We start from the raw sequence: 20,810 nt of genomic DNA, 5'->3' as shown, positions 1-20,810 counted from the left end.
ACTGTTCATCCGAGTCAAACCGTGTTACTGTTTATCCGCGTGGTCAAACCGTGGACTGTTGACTGATGACGTGGCGCAATCCTGAGCGTCCAAACTGTTTTTAATCCGATGGCCATGATTTACTCCATGTATCTATAAAAAGGGGGCCTCCCCCCCCTAATTTGATATCTCTGAATCCATTTTTGGACTCCATTTTCTGTAATTCCTTCTCCATCTTGTATTTTCTTCGTATTTTAATAAATTTCCATTTTGCCCCTAGTTCAATTATGAGTGGCTAATTTTCTTTCAAGCTTGGGTTAAAGGTGAAGTCTCAACATGTGTCATGGGCTTTATTTGGTAAATTTATTTTCTCTTCCCCTCTAGTTTTTGTGGATGTTTTGACTTCTCGTCGACAAATAATACTAATCTTGTCTAGTACCGTCTTGGTTTCACCGGCCCTCTAGTACAAGGTTATTATTATTTGGCACGATAAGCCCTTAGCACCATATTGATTAGAGCGTGGTTCATGAGGTGTGGATTCTCCCCTCATGATTTAATTGGCATTAATAAGGAATATTTAGCCCATGATGCATGTTGATACGGATCCAGGTACCCAAGTACGTCATTTCAATAGATTTCTCTTCAAATTATTCTCGCCATTGCAAGTCCAATTTTAGAATTTATTATTGCCATTTCAATTCCAATTTTAGGATAATTTAAATCATTTCCACCACAAATCCAATCACCCATTTACAAAATTAATTCTACACACAATTAAAATCCACCTCCTCGTGGGATCGATACTCGTCACCATTGATCTATACTACAATAGATTCGTGCGCTTGCGAGTACATTAAAATTTGCACAACACCACGCAGGCAGTGAAAGTACATAGAAGCATATATAAATTTGCCCAAGCCTTGCATATGACCAGTTCGAGGAAGCTTTCCCAATGCTTGTTCAAGTAAGTCATTTCTTGCATCCGAATTTAAGGAGTCTTTTTTGTCCTCTTTCTCTAGCATTTCCTAATAGCCCACCATAAAGAAACTAATATTATTAAATGAGCATAGATCTAATATCATAACAATGTTTGTTCTAGTTAAACTTGATTATCATTTTCTTAATGATTTGTTTGGTTTCAGAGTGGTATCCTTCATTCTTTAGCATCTGAGCTCTCTTCCATAATTCACTCTTGTCAATTAAGTCTTCATAAAGACCCGATTCTGCATGCTAGTTTGATAAAGAAATTAGATTAGTTAACAGTTAAAAAATTAGTAGTTAACTAAACCTTTAATAAATATTTAACAAAGCAAAAAATTTAATAGTTAACTGATATATAATTTTTTTCATTAAAAATTTAAATATTTAACATACTTACAATTTCTTTCATCAATCCAACGTATTCTTTTGGACTAAGGCGGTGATTGCACTTGTTCAAAGCTCTACTGTTCTTATTGACACGACTAATTTTCTGCATAATTAGATTAGTTATAACACAAGGTAAATATAATGTAATTACTAACATATTACTTTTCCTAACTTGAAAATACTTACTTCAAAAGATTCCGACAAACGTTGGTCGACAAACTTTATCCAAACAAGACGCTTTATTTGAGGGTACTCAATTGGGGGTCCATACAATTTCTTTTTATCATTTCTGAACTTTAAGATATAGTTTTTGGCCAGTATATACTTGAAGTTTCGAAATGATGTTCCAATTGATTGTATCACCTGCTTCTTACTTCTAGGATGAATAATAAAAATTGTTTTAAGTGGCAGTTAATAAAAATTCAAATCATATAACTAATAAAAATTGAAAAAATGACACGAAAATGTTTAAGTAGAATGCAGTGGATTTTTAAGAATTACCAGAACATATTTCCACAAACGTTCCTTTGTCTCTAGCGGAACCTTACGCCCATTGGAACCTTACATCAACATTAGGAGCAACGAAATTAACACCATCTCTCTCAGTACTATCCAAATCACCTCTATCCAAATCAGCACCATCATTATCACCTCCATCAAACTTAACACCTTCCATCTCAGCACCATCAAAATCAACATCGTCTTCTGCATCTTCTAAATTAGCATTATCAGCAAATAATTCATGGTAATCATCTTTTAAATAAGCGTCCTGATCAGAAGCAACATCAGCCACAACATGTTTTCCCTTAGGCATATTATTGCACCTAAAATAAGTAAATTAAATTATATTAGTTAAATGATAATATGAAGCTATATAAGAATCAATCAGCTATAAGAATAAGAAGCTAATATATAATTATTATCATATCAGTTTGTAAAATAGATAGTGAATAATTAAATAAACATTTACTGCAAAAAAGTTAATCAATTGGTAACCCAAATTCCCTCCTTGCTATTTTTTGTATAGATTGCTCGATCGCCATTTGCGGAACATAACAAATCATTAGTTGGAAATTCTATGGTGAAGGAAGGATATTCTGTTACATTATTGACCTCATCTTCATTTATTTGATTAGGATTAATTTTAGTAGGCATATGACATACAATAAACCACGTTTTTTTAATATGATCCTTTACATAAAATACTTGTTTGGCTTGAGAAGCCAATATAAATGGATCAGATTTATATCATAATCGGTTTAAGTCCACTAAGATGAATCCAAGCTCATCCTTGTTGACGCAACTACTTTGAACCCAATTACACTTCAACACAGGGACTTTCAACAAATGATAGTCAAGTACTAAAATCTCATCTATAACTCCATAATATGTCATATCACATATTTCAGAATCACCTACACTCACTCCACTATTTTTGAGTTACTTGATTTAAGTCTCGATCTTGTGTAACAAAATGGAAACCATTAATGTCATAACCATTATGTTTAGTTACAAAAGGAAGAGGCCCATGTAATAACCAATGCAAAGTATCTGATACGTGATCACCCTTTTCAATTAAGTCATATACCTAACAAGACAAGAAAGAAAAGTAAACATCTTTACTAAGTGAAAAAAAAAAGTTGAGATTTCCTTGTGAAAATTAATTATACACATGCTTCAACCTTATCAGTTAGCCAATCAGCAAATTTACAATTGTGTTCTTCTTGCAACCATTTGTCATTTTGATATGGATAACATGTTTTAAGCCATTGCATATGGTCACTAAAGATCTAGAACATGAAAAAGTTAGACTAAAAATTATAGAAATAAATTATATAGATTTGACTAGAAGAAATTAACCAAATTACCTAATGTATAGTACCACGTCTTGCGTGTTATGCAAGATGTACAGGTGCGCTTGATATAGTAAATGTGGAGGAATTTGTACCACTTTCCCACCATACAATGGCTTATCTTTTGATAGGTTTTGCACATGTCCAAGTGGAACCCCAACTGCATTCGTGGTTGACATGTATTCTGCACAAAATTCTATGCTTCTTCCGCAATATAACTCTCCACTATACAACCCTCAGGATAGTTGCGATTCCGGACATAACCCTTAAAAGTTTTCATGTATCTCTTGAAAGGATACATCCACCGAAGGTAAACTAGGCCACATAGTCTAACTTCATTGACTAAATGCACAATCAAATGTACTATAATGTCAAAGAAAGAGGGAGGAAAGCATTTTTCTAACAAGCACAAAGCCCCACATGCTTTGCATGTAATTTATCCAATGTTGACATGTCAACCACATTGGAACACGGCAAGTTAAAGAAGAAACACATGCCAATCACAGCTTCTTTAACATGCTTTAGCAAGACACACCGAATGGCAATAGGTGAAAGTTGTTGCATAAAAACATGGCAGTTAGGTCACTTATGGCCCTAAAGTTTAAGGTCCTTCATTGACACAAGATTTTTTATGTTTGAGGAATATCCAGCTGGAACGTTAAAGAAAGTGTGATTAACAGGCTAATCTCTAGTTAACGTGTAACAAGCTGCGGAAAGGAAAGTGTGCTAGTTCTTTTTTAAAGTTGGAGTTAATTCATCCTTAATTTTCATTTCTACAAGATCATTCCTTGACCTAAGACCATCTTTGGTCTTTCTCGGAATATGTAGCAGTGTTCCATAGATGCTCTCACACACATTCTTTCCAATGTGCATAACATTTAATTGATGACGTACAAGTAAATGCTTCTAATACTCTAAATTATAGAATATGGATTTTTTTCCACCAAATGCAGCCATCATTGTCGGAACTTTTGCATTTTTTAGAGTTGTTCGTCCTCTATTTGTAATCAATAGACTTAACCAGTCGTAAAACACCTTTTCCATCTAACGGTTTCGGAGCAAACTCCCTCGCTATTGTGTTGTCAAAGGCTTTTTCTTGGTCTCAAAATTCATGATCATAAGGAAGCCAACGACGGTGACCAATATATGCATTTTTGCCACTGTGTTTAACTATACATTTAGTAGTGTCTACTCTACAATATTGACATGCATTATATCCTTTAACAGTGCAACCAGCTAGATTTATGCATGCCAGAAAGTCATTTATAGTCCATAATAACACTGCCCGCAAATTAAAGAACTCCTTTCTGTAGGCATTATAAGCCTCCACCCCATCTTCCCACAAAGTTTGTAAATCTTCTATCAAAGGTACCAAGTACACATCGATGTCGTTGCCCGATTGTTAAGGACCAAAAGTCAGTAGGGACAACATCATGAATTTCCCTTTTATAGACAAACATGGAGGAAGATTGTACGTTATAAGAATAATTGGCCAACAACTATATGTATTACTAAGAGAGCTATGTGGATTTATTCCTTCAGCCGCTAACACAAGACGGAGATTTCTAAGATCCAAGGCAAATTTAGGCCATTTGTTATCTACTAATTTCCGTGATGGCGAATCTGCCGGATGTTGGAGCTTACCATCGTCCACTTTCTTATTTGCATGCCGAGTAAAGTCCTTGGCAGTTTCTGAGGACTGGAACATGCGTTTAAATCTAGGTATGGGTGCAAAATACCATAACCTTTGCAGGAACCCCTTTCCTATGTTGGTCAACACTACCATCCTTTTTTTCCATCTAGATAAACCACAACTAGGATAGTGAGACAACCCTTCATACTATTTTTTAGTAAAGTATGCAATCATTTGGGCAAGCATGTGTTTTCACATATTCTAAGCCTAAAGCGAACATTGTCTTTTTGGTCTCGTACATAAACACAAGAATTTCATTACTTTCAATCAGCAACTTGGCTAGAAGACCTAGTAACTCGGTAAAACTTGTGTCAGACCACCCAAATTTACCCTTTATATTGAACAAGCTAACAAAAGTGCCTAACTTAGTGAAATTTATGCATCCCCAATAGAAAGGTTTCTCAGCCTGTTCTAGAAGTTCTTTAAATGAGTTAGGATCTGCAGCACAATCCCTATAAGCATCGTTAACCATATCTACTGTATTACCGTCATCGTAGTCTATAAACTCAAACGGAACATCTACATCTATATTAGGAAGTGGTGTGTCATTGACCTCTTCCCCATGCCAACTCTAGTTTGTGTAGAAAACATCAAAACCATGAAAATACAAATGTTCATGAACAACCATATGTGTACAAAAGGATAAATTCATACATTTAGTACACATACATTTAATGATGCTACAACCTTCAGAATTACCAACAACAAATTTCATAAATTCTTCAACCCCATCTTTATACTCACTTGACATTTTACTATAATGAACCCAAGACTTATCCATTGTTAGTTTAAATTAGTTCTGATCCTGAGACATTAAGGAGGTTACAAATAAATAAAAAATCAAAATAGATTACCAATTCATATAAGCAAAGTACAAATTAACACCACTTTAAATACCCTTACTACAACATAAACATAACAAAAAATTTTGACCCCACACATTATAATGGTCACAACACAAAATACAAGTAAATAAACACATTACAGTAGTCAAAACCATTGCAGTAGTAAATAAACACAACACTAAAATCAAGCCCAATACAACTTCAAGTCATGCTATTATATAAAGGACCATAATATTAAATATATTTCATGCAACTATAAATTAACTAACGAACTGAAAACTCTAAAATAAAGAAGTGCAATTTATTTACCAGGTTAAATTAATTCCTCTACAACAAACTATTCCAGCAAAAGAGATGCAGCAAACTCTGCAACAAAAGAGGTGGCAGCAAGTTGTTCGAACAAAAGCATAGAATCAACTATTACATAAGGAAATATACTCTTTTTCAACAAATTAAAATACAATTTTGCATCAGAAGCTAAATGAGGTTCTAATTAGGTTCTAAGTATAAATTTGTTTAAAAAAAAAGTACTGCTACTTCATCACTTCCTAGTAACCCCAGACTTCAATGAAAAATTAACCCTAGATATGCAAATTTGCCACAATAGGCAAATTATTTGGCTCTTGGTCCTGCTACTAGTGGTACTACTGCTGCTAAATAATTACCCCTTTTCTCTAATCCTTCATCTCCAAAATCTACTTAACTCTTGCTACTGTTAATGTTGCTTCTGCTACTGCTAACCCTAACATCCTAACATTCTTTACTCTCTTTCAACAAATTAACTAATCAATTTTTTAATTAGGCTTTCTCGTTAGATTATTTATAGAATTAATTGATTTAACTTAGATTTGTGCAAAATAAACAACATGCAAAATGAAGACATAATAGAAATTATACCAAGGGCTTTGAAAAAATGAAGGTGAGGAACATAGCAAGGTGAGGACAGAAAACAATGGCGAGGAACACGATGACGAAGAAGACGATGGCGATACCACGAAATGCACCTTCACTCAGTCAATTTCACAATGCAATCGGTAACAAATACGTTAGGAAGACGATGGCAAGATGATGATGGCCGAGATTTTGGTAAGATGACGGCGAAAAGGAAGTCAATATAAGAGATTAAGACAAGTTTGAATCGAGGGTTTTAGCCTTAGCCTACTCTCTGTATGTTTGTGAGTTGTATGTGTTGATACTTAGAAAAAAATAGGGATTAAAGAAGTGCAATTCAATACCAAAACGATGCGTTTCAAGTTTTTAAATTTTATTTTATAATAAAAAGTTTTAAAAATTAATATTTTATATGTCATCGTTCCAACTCAGCTAAAATGACCACTTGTCTTCATACGTGTAATATTTTATTTTAAATAATACCAAATTTTTCGGTCAAAAACGCGCCAAAATCAAGTCAACGTGAAAATTCCATAAAAAATTATTGATGTTTAAATTTATATCACAAAGACATCATATGTTCTTGATATAACCTTTTTCTATCACGAGTCTATCACGAATCAGTCATGAATATATGATAGACAAAAATATATCACAACTATATCATGCTTTTATGACTTATGCCTTTTTTCTCAAAATCCGTCACAAAGTGTCTGTCATCTATTCCCAATTTTCTTGTAGTGACCCAAATTTTACCACCAACAATATGCATCATCAAATCATCTCTTCTTTTTATCTTTTAATCTTGTGTAAGTTATTGATATACTGCTTGCAGGGATAAATTAACGACAAAGCAATGAAGTTGATCCATCTGCTACCACTCAATTAAAAGTGGGCATCTAGTTCTTGGCTATAGAATAATGACATGAAACCGAATATAACAACAGAAACGTATTTGTAATTTTCTCTTTGGTCTCTTTGGTCCTTAGACTTTGTGTCAATTATTCAATTAGTCTTTGTATTCTAAAAAGTTACTTAAAATATTCTTATAATTTCATCTATAAGATTATTTATTTTTATTAGATAAAAAAATCCTTACATACAATTGGTGAAAAACAGAGAATAATTAAATAATTTTAATGAAAACATGTATATAACGTGGTCATTTTCGATAATTTTTGAAAATACAAAAATTAGCAGCATACTTAATTATCTGAAAGCCAAAGGACTACGAGAGCAGTTACCGAAACATATGTTAAGTTCATCTTATATAAATCTAACTTTCGACCGTTACTTTCTTCTTTCAAATTCTTGGAGAATCAGATGATCACCTTTTTTAAAGACATGCGGATTACATTTTAGTTTTGGAATTTATGAGATAGCCCCATGTACGCAGTAAATAATAAATTAAAAGAAAACTTTATTCTGAAACTAAAAAAATAAGATAAACACTTGTGAATAGAATATATATGCTCAAAGTTGTGTTCATATCAATGCCAAAGTATATATAAATCTCTCAGGGCATAATTAAACCTGCTGTATATTAAAATGGACACTAAAAAAATTCAGTGTTATCACTGCCGGCAACGATTGTCTATCAAAACTAATGAAACAAAAGTGAAGTGCCCTGGATGCAAACTCTTGTTGGAGTACTCAAGCTCACCATCATCGTATCAGCAACAAAAAGGATTCATGCAAATCTGCCCGAGGGGAAACTTTGGATGTAACATAATGAAGAAAATAAGAAATGACGAGATAAGCCCTAACAAGAGGTCGTTGAACACTAAGCCATTTTCTTTGTCATCGTCATCGTCTCGGCCGAGTAGGCGTGCAGTGCTTTGCGGAGTGAGCTACAACAAGGGCAAGTTCAGGCTTAAAGGAACTATCAACGATGTGAGGAATATGAGGGATTTGTTGATTAATTCATTCAGGTTTCAGGAGGAGGGCATCATCGTCCTCACAGGTAATTAATTAATTTCCCTTTCTTTTTTAATTATTAATTCACGCACCTATTGAAGCACGAACCTAACACCAAAATTGAAGACCAATCTTTAGTACTGTAACTGGGCCTCGGCAACAACTAATTAATTTATCTTTAATTTGAGTGTCTTTAAGTAAAAAGATATTCCCCACTAGTTCATGGATGGTATTTTTTGCACCTGGATTCTTTATTAAATTTACTTTTGTTCGTTTAGGCATAGAATTTTTATCATTTGTGAATATATTCTGCATCTTTTGTTTTATCTTTTTTAAATTGGATCAGTAAATCTTCAACAATATTATAAGGAAAACTTGGGTTACAAAATTTTGACAAAGAAATAAAAAGACTAAAATGTAAATTGCCTAATATATATATATATATATATATATATATTCTCTGAACTCTAATTTTTAGTAGGAAGCTACATCGGCTGAGAATGAGTTTTAAGACCCTCAATTCTTCATAGCTTTCGAGTATGCATCGCTCAGCACATAGACTATGTTTATAGCTTTTAGTCTAGATTAAGTTCATCCACTTGATAATTCTAAAATATAATTGCACTTTTGATAACTTTATAAATGAAAAATGAAATTCCAGAAGAGGAGAAAGATGAGATGTACAGTCCAACAAAGAAGAACATTCAGAAAGCCTTGGAGTGGCTTGTCAATGACTGCCGAAAAGGCGATTCTCTTGTGTTTTACTTCTCAGGGCATGGCTTGCGGCAACCTGATTTCAACAACGATGAGACTGATGGGTTTGATGAAACTATTTGTCCCGTTGATTTTCTCAAGGAAGGAATGATTATTGATAATGATATTAATTCCATCATTGTTAAACCACTAAAGGAAGGGGTCACTCTTCATGCCATTGTAGATGCTTGTCATAGCGGAACTATTCTTGATTTAGAGTATGTTTACAACAAATATCAGTAAGTTCTTCACCTACTCGTATGTTTATTTTATTGTTTAACAAGACTAGAAAAATGAAATGAACACCTAAGTAGTGAAGTTTTCGAAAAATGATCAACCCTTCTGTTGTTTGTCGAATTTAATCATTTCCTTTTTATGTTTTAAAACCTCCTAAAAATTTTATTGATTACGAATAGATCTTAGTTAAAAATAATAAAAAGATGCCAAAAGAAAATTGTAAGTTAACTCTCTTTTTAACGGTATTTTATTTTTTTATGAGTTTTGAAACATAAAACGAAGAAGAAAATGATTAATTTACTGAAATAGCACAGAAGTTTTGATCACTTTTGGACCAGTGAAATTTTATCTAAATAAGCAGTTTATAAGAGTAGATATGACAGCATGCATTGTTTTCTTGCTTGAAAATAAGCAGGATGACCTGGGAGGATAACAGACCTCCATCTGGTGCTCGGAAGGCCACAGATGGTGGATTAGCAATTTGTCTTAGTGCCTGTCAAGATAATCAACTCGCTTCTGATACATCTGTAAGATTTTTTTTTTTTTGATTATATATTTATATTCTAAAAGCCCTACCGTAGTTGATCAGAATTAATTATTTGTCTCCATTTCTTCCAAAAGTCATCCATGATAAGTTTTACCAAATTATTGGGTTAAAATATGAAATAACATAAGAACGTTAAAAGTTAATATAATCTTTTAACGATGATGGGTTTTGATGAATTATGGTCCTGCATTCATATTTTTCTATTTCCTGAAAAAGAATTGTAATATAAATGTGTATGCGCAGGCATTTACAGGAAATACTATGAATGGTGTGATGACCTATGTTCTTGCAGAGATCGTGAATAAACATCCAGGATTATCGTATGGGGATTTGCTTGATTTGATTTATGAAAGAATTGAAGAAGTTAAGAAAAACGATTGTCTTATTAACACTAATTTCTTGAGGAGATTTTTTAAGGACAAGTTATCACAGGTGAGTCAGCATCATTTCTCTCATACTCTCTAAATAGGATCTACAATTAATCTATTCAAGTTTAATTCATTTTTATTTGAAAATTACGTTACAAAGATATGATATTTGTTCATTTCTTTTTATGCAGAAGCCTACACTTTCGTCTTCGGGAAGGTTTGAAGTGTACAAAAAACATTTTATACTGTAATATCTGAAACGGAGAAATAATTGTATTGTTAACATTTTGATATCTCGAAATAAATTTTTTCGTATAATAGATTTACTGCTGACATTGCTTATGTGGCAATTTAAACCTGTATTGCGGAAACCATTTGGGCCCTGAATTAGGAGTCTTATAGTTGTCTCCTTAGTAACATCCAACCAAGTACGGTCACAGAAACGGCCATATTATCTCAACAATCAAGTACTGATTTAGATTCTTTAAAGAGCCATTTCTTATTTTAATTGATTTTGGTATAATAACTAAATCTTTATTTTATTAGTTTCTCTAGATATTATGAATTATTAAATTATGGTCTTCTTCAAACCTCAAGTCATACTCAAGCTTCAAGTCTTTTATATTGGGATTATTTGCTCTTTAAAACTTATTTATTTATTCATTTTGTAGGAAATAGATTTTCTAATTAATAAAACATTTGAGATGTTTTAGATATATTAATTATATAAGTGCTAAAAATAAGTGTCGTTTAATCATATTATATGGTTTATATGATCGCCATGTGGATTTACAGAAGATATAAATATAAGTTATCTTATGATTAAATAAATTGCGTTCGCAGTTGATAAACAAAGTTGAACATTTTATTTATGTTTAGACTACAGTAAATTTATTGAATAATTTGTCTTGATTATGTTTGAATTTACTGATGTAGTTTGACTACATTGAACTAAATCACGCATGAGATTTAATTAACCTTGAAATGACTATCCGACTTAATAAATCTCATAGGCATTAATTTTTCTGTTATCTTAATCTTGAGTTAATTGTGATTTCATGATTATGATTGTTATTCCATTTGAGTCACTAATGGTGGCGACATGCATTTATAGTCAAGATTACACGACATTTTAGTGGAAGTAATTATGAGCAATGAGATTACATATTAAAGGCATGTTACAACACTTATGACATGGAGTTTTAGGCAATGGTCCAGGCTTTAAAACATTAACGACATTATTTGATTCATAAAGACTTTGTTTTATACACTGGTCATGCTGCATTGTGTTGTACAAATTTTATTGAACCCCCAAGTGCACGAATCTATTATAGAATAGATCAACGGTGACTAGTGTCGATTCCACGAGGAAGTGGATTTTAATTGCATGTAGAGTTAATTTTATAAGTGGGTGTTTAGATTTGTGGTGAAAGTGATTTAGATTATCCTAAAATTTAAATTAGAATTACGGGAATAAATTAAAGTGAAAATAAAAATGAAGCGCTTGGGTCTCTGGATCTGCACTTAACATGCACCATGTGCTTAATATTCCTTATTAGTGTCAATTAAATCATGAGGGGTTTCCACTCCTTATGAACCTCACTCAAATAATTATGGTGCTAAGTGCTTATCATGTCAAATAGTAATAACTTTGCACTAGGGAGACGAATATACCAGTGCAATATCTAGATAAGATTATTACTATCTGTCGACGAAAAGTCAAAACATTCACAAAAATTAAAGGAAAGAGAAAGTAAATTTATCAAATTAAGCTCATAAAACATTTTAAGACTTCACCTTTATCCCAAGCTTAAACAAAAATTAACTACTCATAATTGAATTAGGGATAAAAAGAAAATTTATTAAAATACGTAGAAAATACAAGATAGAGAAGGAATTACAGAAAATAGAACCCAAAAATAAATTCAGGGGTGCCAAATTAGGGGGGAGCCCCCTATTTATAGATACAATGAGTAAATCATAGCCATCGAATTAAAACAATTTAGATGCTTAGGATTGCGACACGTGGCAAGTTATGATTGGATAGAACACATCATCAAGGTTGTCATTCTGTGTATATGCATGTACTGTATGCACGTTTTTCGATCCACTAACATACTGCCACGTCACCGGTCAATGCCACATAAGCATTTTAGTCTAATAGGATCGTGACACATCATCGGTCAACGCCATATAAGTAGTTAATACCACATCATTCATCCAATTGAATCCTGCCACATCATTGTACCGTATATTTGAACACTGTCGTGAATAGTACCATGAGCAGTACCTTATATGTGAACAGTGTCGTTTATCTTTTTATGCTCCTCCTAAGGTTTTCGACTGTTCTGAGTCCAAAATTGCTGTCCGTTTTGCTATCTGATCTCTCGTTCATTGTGAAATGACCATGATGCCCCCTAAAATACATAAAATACTTAATTATAATAAAACACACATAATTAAATCACAAGGAACTTGAATACATAAAAGTAGGGATGTTAGTGAGACTTAGAGTGTAAAATGACGATTTCTCTATTATAAATATACACTTTCTAGCACTCAACTCGTTAAAGCATCTCAATAATCAAGACAAGCTCTCTCATATACATACCACGTGGACAACATTCCTTCAGCAATTTAGTTTTGTGGTAAAGCATTCCTGTGGCGAATCTAATCACGTAACAGATGCACTTAGTCGACGAACTTCTTTATTGATTCAAATGTGTAGCCAAGTCCTCATACTTGACATATTTCGAGAGTTACATACTACTGACCCATTCTTTACTCCTCTATTAGAAGACGTTGCTGTAGGATTTCGATTAAATTATCATTTGCATGACGGATTCCTTTTCAAAGGTAATTAGTTATATGTTCTTGATTCAAGTTTGAGGCCAAAGATTATTGTAGAGTTACATAACGAAGGGCATATAGGTCGTGACAAAACTCTGGCTCTAATTGCCAGCACTTATTATTGGCCTACTATGAGGTGTGATATTTATCACTATGTTGAGACTTGTCCCATTTTCAGGTTTTCAAGGGCACCGTAACTAATGTTGGGTTATATATGCCGTTGCCGATTCCAACACAATCTTGGGCTGACAGTAGCATGGATTTTGTTTTGGGATTACCCCACACTTAGAGGGGTATGGATTCAATATTTGTTAATGTGGATCGGTTGTTGCGTTTAAGAAGACTACAAACGCCTTGATTGTTGCTTGTCTGTTCTTCAAAGAAGTCTAGAAATTGTATGGTTTACCAAGTTCTATAGTATAATTGGCCCAAAACAAATGGTCAAACCTAAGTTGTCAACCATTCTTTAGGAAATCGTCTATGTAGTATAATTGGTGATAACCTGAAGACATGGGATTAGAAGTTATACCAAGTCGAGTTTGCTTATAACCGAGCAGTTAAGGTTGTACTGGTTTAAGCCCTTTTCAGGTGAATTACGGTGTAATCCACGAGCTCCCATTGACTTGGCTCCAGTTTCAGATTTAGTTCGCAAAAGCAACAAGGAAAAAAATTTATTGAGCAACTTCAAGAGTCTTTGAAGAGACTACCGAAGGTTATCAAATTATGGCAGACAAAAAAGTGTCAAGCTTTTGAATTTCAAGTGGAAGATCTTGTTTGGGCGAATATAACAAGTTTTCTGCCAAGAAAATCAGACCTTTAGAGATTATCGAGAAGATAAATTCTAATGCATACAAGCTGAAGCTTCCTAATGATATCCGCACCGTAAATGTGTTCAATGTCAAGCATTCGATTCCTTATGGAGATGATCATGACAAAGACGCTATTATTGACAATCTTAATTTAAGGGTGAATTCTCTCAATCCTGGGGTGAATGATGCAGATTAGGAATCCATATTATACTATGATTTGTTTCCTTATTAACTACGGTTTAGGACTTTTATTTTCCTTTGCAATTTAGAGTTTTATTTTCCTTTTACTTCATGCTTTAGGATAATTACTACTAATATGATAGCTCCCTCTTGTAACCTTTGAAGGTAGATTCAAGTTCAATAATATTTTCAATTTTCAAATCTTTGTGTGAGTATTTGAGTTATTTAATTCTTGGTATTCTGCAAAATCAACGAGTTTTGACCCCTAAATTCGTGGAATTCTTTTGAATCAACGTGAATTTAACTTGTTCTTCATTTCGGTATTCTCTCGAATCAACAAAATATTTTGAACTTTAAACTTGCGCTGCATCAGAGGCTCGGTCTAATATGCTTGTGGATAAAGGGCTTTATGTTATTTCACAAGGTGAGCCCTATAACAAGCACAAATGATGCGCCATTATTGGCATTTTTTGTCTTTCAATGTAAATCACATATTTTGATTTAAAAGAATTAAAAAGAGATAAAATAAAGAGTTTAGGTTTTTTACCAAGAGAATAAAAGAATTGCTTATCACAAAAAAAAAAAAAGTAAAGCCATAATATACAGAATAGATTAAAAGAAAACTTTACTCTAAAACTTTTGGAGAAAAGTTTTCTATTGCTAGTTGCTTTCAGCAGTCATAATGGCACCATCATTTTAAGTGCAGATCGAATTTGGGTCATATTCAGGAAGGTCTTTGATGGCAAATGATGACTTAATAACTACCACACTTTCAAAATTTTGTGTTAAAGATGGTTGAATATGGAGTGTAGTGACTATAGAAATGCATCTTCTTAGTTAAAAAAAAAAATTGAAACATTCTTTTTTTCTACGATTTTAAGTGTAACATTTCTAATTAGTTTTTCTGCATCGTTTTCACGTTTCTGCATGCATATTTTCTTTTAACGTTTAGAATAGATTGGGGGGTAGAATGTCGTGTGAACCTAAAAAAAAATGTCTGTATTTTGTTTTTAACATTGGATGACATGATGACTTTCAAATTTTAGTATTTGTATTATTGTTGGTCTTAAGTGATGTTACGCCATGTTTACTACTCTACATATTGATGTCGGAGACAAATATGAGTTGCTTGAAGGAATGCACGTGTCATAATGAATACCAAGTGAGTTTTTGAGCATGTCATTATTTCTTGGAGAGTAACCCTTTTTGCCCATTCTTCATACAACTTAGTAGTTTATTATTTCATACATGATCTCGAGATCTCCTCTGAGTCAATCCTAAAAAAAAAGTTAAATAAAATAAAAAAAAAGAGAGAAAAAAATGTGTTGCTACATCTGAAAGTCCATCTAACTAGTAGATATGGAAGATTATTTAAAGCCTAAAAGACGATGGAAAGACCATAGCCATCGCTTTTATGAAATATCCATAATTAACCCTTTTGAGCCTTAAAAAAAAAAATTTCTTTGTCAACTTATCATCACCTATTTATGTTTGAGAAAAATGTAAATAATTATTTTATTCAGTGAAGTTATGCCCAACAAAAAAAAAATAGTTGTTTCATAAAAAAGGAAAAAAATGAACAATAATAAATAAGTGAAATGCACCTTGTAATTTCTAAAAAATCTCTACTTTTTCTCAAACATATACTTTGTTTTCCTTATCTCCTATCCTTTGTTAGCCATGTCCTTAGCCTACGTTACGTCATAATAAAAGTCCTTCTTGATTTTGGGGATTTATAGCCTGAAGTAGAAGCTAATTATATGGGCTAAAAAGATGTAGTGATGCATAAAAAAAGTAAAAAAAAAAAATGAATACATTGGGTTGACTAGCATTTTGTTTGACTTCAAATCGTGTTATTTTTAAGAGTTGGGCATATTCCTTTCATCTTGGTGAGAGTGTGTGATATCATTTTTTTATTATCTTCTCTCAATTTACCATTCATTAGAGTGACTATTTTTTATTGGGTTTAACTTCTTTGTAAGAGGGTCACTATTTCTAGTGAAATTTTGGGGTTTGACATGTCATTCTTGAAAGTGGCTTGATTACTATAGTTATGACAAAGTCTGCTGGACTGATGCATGTGGATGATTGATGTGGGAGTGATATTTCTTTAAACTAGAGATATTACTTATACTTTTATTTGATTGTTGTCATTAGTCTGATTGAATAAACACTATTGTTTTAAAAAAAATCATTTTGCGTTTGAATTTTGTTTTCACTTTAATTGCCAGGGACTAGCAATAAGCTGGTTGGGGAGTGTGTTGAGTGTTAGAAAGTTTATATTTATAAAGGAGAAAATCATCATTTTACATTTCAAGTCTTACTAACACCCTTACTTTTATGTATTTAAGCCTCTTGTGATTTAATTATGTGTGTTGTATTATAATTAAGTATTTTATGTATTTTAGGGGCATCATGGTCATTTTACAATGAACGAGAGATCATACAGTAAAACGGACATCACTTTTGAACTCAGAACAGTTGAAAACCTTAGGAGGAGCATAAAAGGAAAAATGGCATTATTCACATATACGGTACTATTCACATGTACGGTATTGTCCATGTTACTGTTCACATATATGGAACAATGATGTGGCATTGACCGATGATGTGGCATTGACTGATGAGGTATCACGATTCTATTAGACTAAAATTTTTATGTACTGTTGATCAATGATGTGGCAGCATGTTAGTGGACCAAAAATAGTGCGTACGGTAAATGCATATACACGGGATTATTTACAACCAAACTGCGTCACTATTCAAACCGCGTACTATTGACCGATGACGTGGTGAAAGCCTAAGCGTCCAAAATGTTTTTAATCCGATGGCCATGATTTACTCAGTGTATCTATAAAAAGGGGGCTCCCCCCCTAATTTGGCATCCCTGAATTCATTTTTGAGTTCAATTTTCTGTAATTCCTTCTCCATCTTGTATTTTCTACGTATTTTAATAAATTTTTATTTTACCCCTAGTTTAATTATTAGTAGCTAATTTTCTTTCAAGCTTGGGTTGAAGGTGAAGTCTCAACATGTGCCATGGGCTTTATTTGGTAAATTTACTTTCTCTTCCCCTCTAATTTTTATGGATGTTTTGACTTTTCCTCTACAAATAGTAATAATCTTGTCTAGATATGGCACTGGTTTAACTGGCTCCCTAGTACAAGATTATTATTATTTGGCACAATAACCCCTTAGCACCATATTGATTAGAGTGTGGTTCATGAGGAGTGGAAAACCCCCCTCATGATTTAATTGACATTAATAAGGAATATTTAGCCCATGGTGCATGTTGATGCAGATCCAGATACGCAAGCAATTCATTTTAATAGTTTTCTCTTCAATTTATTCCCGCCATTTTTATTCAAATTTTAGGATAATCTAAGTTACTTTCACCACAAATCCAACCACCCACTTAGAAAATTAATTCTACACATAATTAAAATCCACCTCCTCGTGGGATCAACACTCGTCACCATTGATCTATTCTACAATAGATTCGTGCACTTGCGAGTTCATTAAAATTTGCACAACACCCATTGATAATTGTTGTTAGCAATTCTTTCCAAAATTTCGTGAGCTTCATTGTAGGATTTAGACAATAAGGCTCTGTTTGCTGAAGCATCCACCATCAATCTAGCGCTTGGATATAGCCCATTGTAGAAAGTTTCCATTTGTATGCAATAAGGAATATCATGATGAAGATATCTTCTGAGTAAGTCTTTAAATATTTCCCATACATTATACAAACTTTCGTCTTCAAGTTGATGGAAAGATGTTATTTCATTCCTCAATTTCGCATTCTTGGTTGGTGGAAAGTACTTCATCAAGAATTTGTTCAGTGAAGTTATGCCCAACAAAAAAAAAATAGTTGTTTCATAAAAAAGGAAAAAAATGAACAATAATAAATAAGTGAAATGCACCTTGTAATTTCTAAAAAATCTCTACTTTTTCTCAAACATATACTTTGTTTTCCTTATCTCCTATCCTTTGTTAGCCATGTCCTTAGCCTACGTTACGTCATAATAAAAGTCCTTCTTGATTTTGGGGATTTATAGCCTGAAGTAGAAGCTAATTATATGGGCTAAAAAGATGTAGTGATGCATAAAAAAAGTAAAAAAAAAAAATGAATACATTGGGTTGACTAGCATTTTGTTTGACTTCAAATCGTGTTATTTTTAAGAGTTGGGCATATTCCTTTCATCTTGGTGAGAGTGTGTGATATCATTTTTTTATTATCTTCTCTCAATTTACCATTCATTAGAGTGACTATTTTTTATTGGGTTTAACTTCTTTGTAAGAGGGTCACTATTTCTAGTGAAATTTTGGGGTTTGACATGTCATTCTTGAAAGTGGCTTGATTACTATAGTTATGACAAAGTCTGCTGGACTGATGCATGTGGATGATTGATGTGGGAGTGATATTTCTTTAAACTAGAGATATTACTTATACTTTTATTTGATTGTTGTCATTAGTCTGATTGAATAAACACTATTGTTTTAAAAAAAATCATTTTGCGTTTGAATTTTGTTTTCACTTTAATTGCCAGGGACTAGCAATAAGCTGGTTGGGGAGTGTGTTGAGTGTTAGAAAGTTTATATTTATAAAGGAGAAAATCATCATTTTACATTTCAAGTCTTACTAACACCCTTACTTTTATGTATTTAAGCCTCTTGTGATTTAATTATGTGTGTTGTATTATAATTAAGTATTTTATGTATTTTAGGGGCATCATGGTCATTTTACAATGAACGAGAGATCATACAGTAAAACGGACATCACTTTTGAACTCAGAACAGTTGAAAACCTTAGGAGGAGCATAAAAGGAAAAATGGCATTATTCACATATACGGTACTATTCACATGTACGGTATTGTCCATGTTACTGTTCACATATATGGAACAATGATGTGGCATTGACCGATGATGTGGCATTGACTGATGAGGTATCACGATTCTATTAGACTAAAATTTTTATGTACTGTTGATCAATGATGTGGCAGCATGTTAGTGGACCAAAAATAGTGCGTACGGTAAATGCATATACACGGGATTATTTACAACCAAACTGCGTCACTATTCAAACCGCGTACTATTGACCGATGACGTGGTGAAAGCCTAAGCGTCCAAAATGTTTTTAATCCGATGGCCATGATTTACTCAGTGTATCTATAAAAAGGGGGCTCCCCCCCTAATTTGGCATCCCTGAATTCATTTTTGAGTTCAATTTTCTGTAATTCCTTCTCCATCTTGTATTTTCTACGTATTTTAATAAATTTTTATTTTACCCCTAGTTTAATTATTAGTAGCTAATTTTCTTTCAAGCTTGGGTTGAAGGTGAAGTCTCAACATGTGCCATGGGCTTTATTTGGTAAATTTACTTTCTCTTCCCCTCTAATTTTTATGGATGTTTTGACTTTTCCTCTACAAATAGTAATAATCTTGTCTAGATATGGCACTGGTTTAACTGGCTCCCTAGTACAAGATTATTATTATTTGGCACAATAACCCCTTAGCACCATATTGATTAGAGTGTGGTTCATGAGGAGTGGAAAACCCCCCTCATGATTTAATTGACATTAATAAGGAATATTTAGCCCATGGTGCATGTTGATGCAGATCCAGATACGCAAGCAATTCATTTTAATAGTTTTCTCTTCAATTTATTCCCGCCATTTTTATTCAAATTTTAGGATAATCTAAGTTACTTTCACCACAAATCCAACCACCCACTTAGAAAATTAATTCTACACATAATTAAAATCCACCTCCTCGTGGGATCAACACTCGTCACCATTGATCTATTCTACAATAGATTCGTGCACTTGCGAGTTCATTAAAATTTGCACAACACCCATTGATAATTGTTGTTAGCAATTCTTTCCAAAATTTCGTGAGCTTCATTGTAGGATTTAGACAATAAGGCTCTGTTTGCTGAAGCATCCACCATCAATCTAGCGCTTGGATATAGCCCATTGTAGAAAGTTTCCATTTGTATGCAATAAGGAATATCATGATGAAGATATCTTCTGAGTAAGTCTTTAAATATTTCCCATACATTATACAAACTTTCGTCTTCAAGTTGATGGAAAGATGTTATTTCATTCCTCAATTTCGCATTCTTGGTTGGTGGAAAGTACTTCATCAAGAATTTTTTAGCCAAATCCTTCCACATTGTGATGGATTTTGGTGGTAAAGAGTTCAACCATGCTCATGCCCAATAATAAATAAGTGAAATGCACCTTGTAATTTCAAAAAAATCTCTACTTTTTCTCAAACATATACTTTGTTTTCCTTATCTCCTATCCTTTGTTAGCCATGTCCTTAGCCTACGTTACGTCATAATAAAAGTCCTTCTTGATTTTGGGGATTTATAGCCTGAAGTAGAAGCTAATTATATGGGCTAAAAAGATGTAGTGATGCATAAAAAAAGTAAAAAAAAAAAAATGAATACATTGGGTTGACTAGCATTTTGTTTGACTTCAAATCGTGTTATTTTTAAGAGTTGGGCATATCTTC

At 33.0% G+C, this 20,810-nt stretch overlaps 1 protein-coding gene and 2 non-coding genes across 3 annotated transcripts; all 3 read left to right on the top strand.

The window, feature by feature from the left end:
• The first annotated feature begins 8,144 nt into the window (after positions 1 to 8,144).
• Positions 8,145 to 10,702, top strand: LOC18034038 (metacaspase-1). The gene is made up of 5 exons (XM_006423723.2): positions 8,145 to 8,592; positions 9,208 to 9,538; positions 9,952 to 10,063; positions 10,327 to 10,515; positions 10,643 to 10,702. The coding sequence occupies exons 1-5, from the start codon at positions 8,178 to 8,180 to the stop codon at positions 10,700 to 10,702; spliced, it is 1,107 nt and encodes a 368-aa protein (XP_006423786.2). The 5' UTR covers positions 8,145 to 8,177.
• Positions 10,703 to 17,980: 7,278 nt separating this feature from the next.
• On the top strand, positions 17,981 to 18,087 carry LOC112096644. Its single transcript, XR_002904541.1, has one exon. It is a non-coding gene; the product is annotated as a small nucleolar RNA R71 (small nucleolar RNA).
• A 2,212-nt stretch (positions 18,088 to 20,299) lies between these two features.
• Positions 20,300 to 20,406, top strand: LOC112096643. Its single transcript, XR_002904540.1, has one exon. It is a non-coding gene; the product is annotated as a small nucleolar RNA R71 (small nucleolar RNA).
• The last annotated feature ends 404 nt before the right edge of the window (positions 20,407 to 20,810 follow it).

The sequence above is a fragment of the Citrus clementina genome, unplaced genomic scaffold (genome assembly GCF_000493195.1).
Source record: "Citrus clementina cultivar Clemenules unplaced genomic scaffold, Citrus_clementina_v1.0 scaffold_8, whole genome shotgun sequence".
Taxonomy (NCBI): domain Eukaryota; kingdom Viridiplantae; phylum Streptophyta; class Magnoliopsida; order Sapindales; family Rutaceae; genus Citrus; species Citrus x clementina.
This window is presented reverse-complemented; position numbering and strand designations above follow the sequence as displayed.

Bases quoted from the DNA above. Each gene is read 5' to 3' on its own strand.
- LOC18034038 (XM_006423723.2), top strand. From the start codon at position 8,178: ATGGACACTAAAAAAATTCAGTGTTATCACTGCCGGCAACGATTGTCT. The intron at 8,593-9,207 runs GTAATTAATTAA...ATGAAATTCCAG, and splicing joins GGGCATCATCGTCCTCACAG to AAGAGGAGAAAGATGAGATG. The intron at 9,539-9,951 runs GTAAGTTCTTCA...GAAAATAAGCAG, and splicing joins TATGTTTACAACAAATATCA to GATGACCTGGGAGGATAACA.